Source organism: Protobothrops mucrosquamatus, unplaced genomic scaffold, assembly GCF_001527695.2.
Source record: "Protobothrops mucrosquamatus isolate PMUCROS unplaced genomic scaffold, P.Mucros_1.0 scaffold16854, whole genome shotgun sequence".
In the NCBI taxonomy this organism is placed as follows: Eukaryota; Metazoa; Chordata; class Lepidosauria; order Squamata; family Viperidae; genus Protobothrops; species Protobothrops mucrosquamatus.
In genome coordinates this window covers 1,238-3,683 of record NW_015402618.1, presented here as the reverse complement: position 1 = coordinate 3,683, position 2,446 = coordinate 1,238, and the positions used below count along the sequence as shown (strand labels likewise).

Genomic DNA, 2,446 nt, shown 5'->3' with positions numbered 1-2,446 from the left:
TGGAAAGGATAATTTTTCACAAATCCGGAGGAAGGCTCGTTTTGAGCGGTGATGGCCCAGAAGGTTAAATTCTGCTCGGCGTACGCATCGAGAAATCTGGGCCAAGGGAAACAAGACACCGTGGTTCACATTTAAACCGGCAAGAACGATCTGATATCAGCTCTTGGGTGTTAACCATCCAAAATCTTTTTTTTTTTTTAAATTTAAAAAAAGCCATGCAGACTTTGCAGGCTGAAATATACCTTCCGCTGCCAGCAGAGGGTGCTGTTCCCCCCAAAACGAAGGCATTTGTCTGCCCGTTTTACCTGACGAAATAAGAAGCCCAAGTTTTGTGGAAGGCATCGCCCGCTTGCCCTTTCAGCCAGCCCTTCCCTTTCCAGTCCTCGTTGCTTTTCATCCAAATTGGAGCAGTCCACGGGCTGGCCATAAGGGAGATGGGTCTCTTCGACATAGCCTTGGCCCGATGCACAATGGGGATCTGTGGGGAGAAAGTGTAGGGAGGAGAGGTCAACGAGGACCAGCGATGGCCGCCCAGGGTCCGGAGGAAGATCCAGATGCTCTTCGGAAAAATGACAAAGTGGGATTTGGGACTGGGGGTGGGTGGGTGGGGAGGAATGGGATGGCTTTGTTCCAATTCTCCAAGCAAAAACAGTCAGAGAACCCCCCCCCCAAACCAGTTCTTTTTCAGGAAAGCAAACAAACAAAAAAGGTGGTTTTCCCATGAAATGCAACATGGCCAGAAATAAAATCATTACACCGAACTCAAAAAAGATGTTGTTTTTTTTACTTATCCTGGCCACATCTGTCTAGTAGGAAAACAGAAGAAAGAGGGAGAGAGGGAGGGAGGGAGAGAAGAAGGGAGGGGGGAGAGGAAAGGGAATGATAGATTGATAGAGAGAGAAGAGAGAGAGAGAGAGAGAGAGAGAGAGATGATAAATGGTGGATAAAGAGAGAGATTAAGATAGGATAGATAGATGATAGATAGATAGATAGATAGATAGATAGATAGATAGATAGATAGATAGATAGATAGATAGATAGATAGATAGATAGATAGATATAGATAATAGATGAGAATGGTAGAAAAGATAGACAGCAGAGAATGATAGGATAGATAGATAGATAGACAGACAGACAGACAGACAGACAGACAGACAGATATAGATGAGAATGGTAGAAAAAATAGACAGCAGAGAATAATAAGATAGATAGATAGATAGATAGATAGATAGATAGATAGATAGATAGATAGATAGATAGATAGATAGATAGATAGATAGATAGATAGTTGATAAACAAAGATGGATGATGGATGGATGAATGGAGACACATTCAGACAGATAAATGATAGGTGATTGATAGATAAACAAACAAAAGATAATAGATAGTGGATGGATGGATAGAGACAGAGTCTACGTTGCCACTTCTGCCTCCATTCCCGAGTCCTCTTCTCGGTGGAAGCCCCCACCAAGAGCCCCTAAAATCCAGGCCCCCATTGAGTCCCCCCCCTTCCTCTGCCAGCTCCCCCCCCCCTTTTGGATAAAACTTACTTTCATTAGTAGGTCTTCTGCAACCAGGCTGAAATTCTTCAGCTCGTAGTCGTACGGAAAATCGTCATACGTGTACGGCCGGATAGAGAAATCACAGCTGGCCATTGGCATGCGCACAAGATTGTATTCGATCCCTGTGGGGTGTAAGAGGCAGACAATCAGTGTGTGTGTGTGGGGGGGGAGATGTCGAGGACCCCCTGTAGAAACACGGGAGGGACCTGTGCTAATTGGCACCCCCAAAAAAGGCAATCTCACGTGCCTAGTTCTCAGGAAGTCTGAACCACGTAACTTTCTTTGATTAAGACAACGCGGTAATTCTGTCTTAAAGACAGAAACAAAAGAAGGACAGGAAAGTAATTTGCAGTTTGTTAATTATGAACGTTTGTGCTGACATCACCTATTCTTCATGCATCTGCGGGACTGCATCACGTTCTGACATAGACTCCCCATTATGAAAAAGAGACAGGTTGCCCTCCACCCTTTGAAATTAAAAATAATAAGAGGAGAAAATGGACTGCAGTTTTGACACATTGAATGGCTTGCATGTAGAATTCTTGTCATAAATTCTTGTTCCTGCAATACAATCCAGTCTCTCTCTCTCTCTCTCCCCCTCTCTGTCTATCTATCCATCCATCATCTATTATCTTTTGTTTGTTTGTCAATCACCTATCATTTATCTGTCTGAATGTGTCTCCATCCATCCATCCATCCATCCATCACCTATCATCCATGTTTGTCTATCAATCATCTATCATCTATCTATCTGAATGGGTATCTATCTATCTATCTATCTATCTATCTATCTATCTATCTATCTAGATAGATAGATAGATAGATAGAAAGATAGATAGATAGATAGATAGATAGATAGATAGATAGATATCATCTCTTTCTAT

General features: G+C 42.6%; 1 protein-coding gene across 1 annotated transcript; it reads right to left on the bottom strand.

Annotated features, from left to right (window-relative positions):
* Nucleotides 1-8: 8 nt before the first annotated feature.
* LOC107301791 (lysosomal acid glucosylceramidase-like) lies at nt 9-1,684 on the bottom strand (the record flags this gene model as incomplete). Its single annotated transcript, XM_015830972.1, has 3 exons — nt 9-96; nt 306-478; nt 1,551-1,684. Coding segments are annotated over 3 exons (395 nt in total), but the record flags the coding sequence as incomplete, so codon positions are not given.
* Nucleotides 1,685-2,446: the final 762 nt, after the last annotated feature.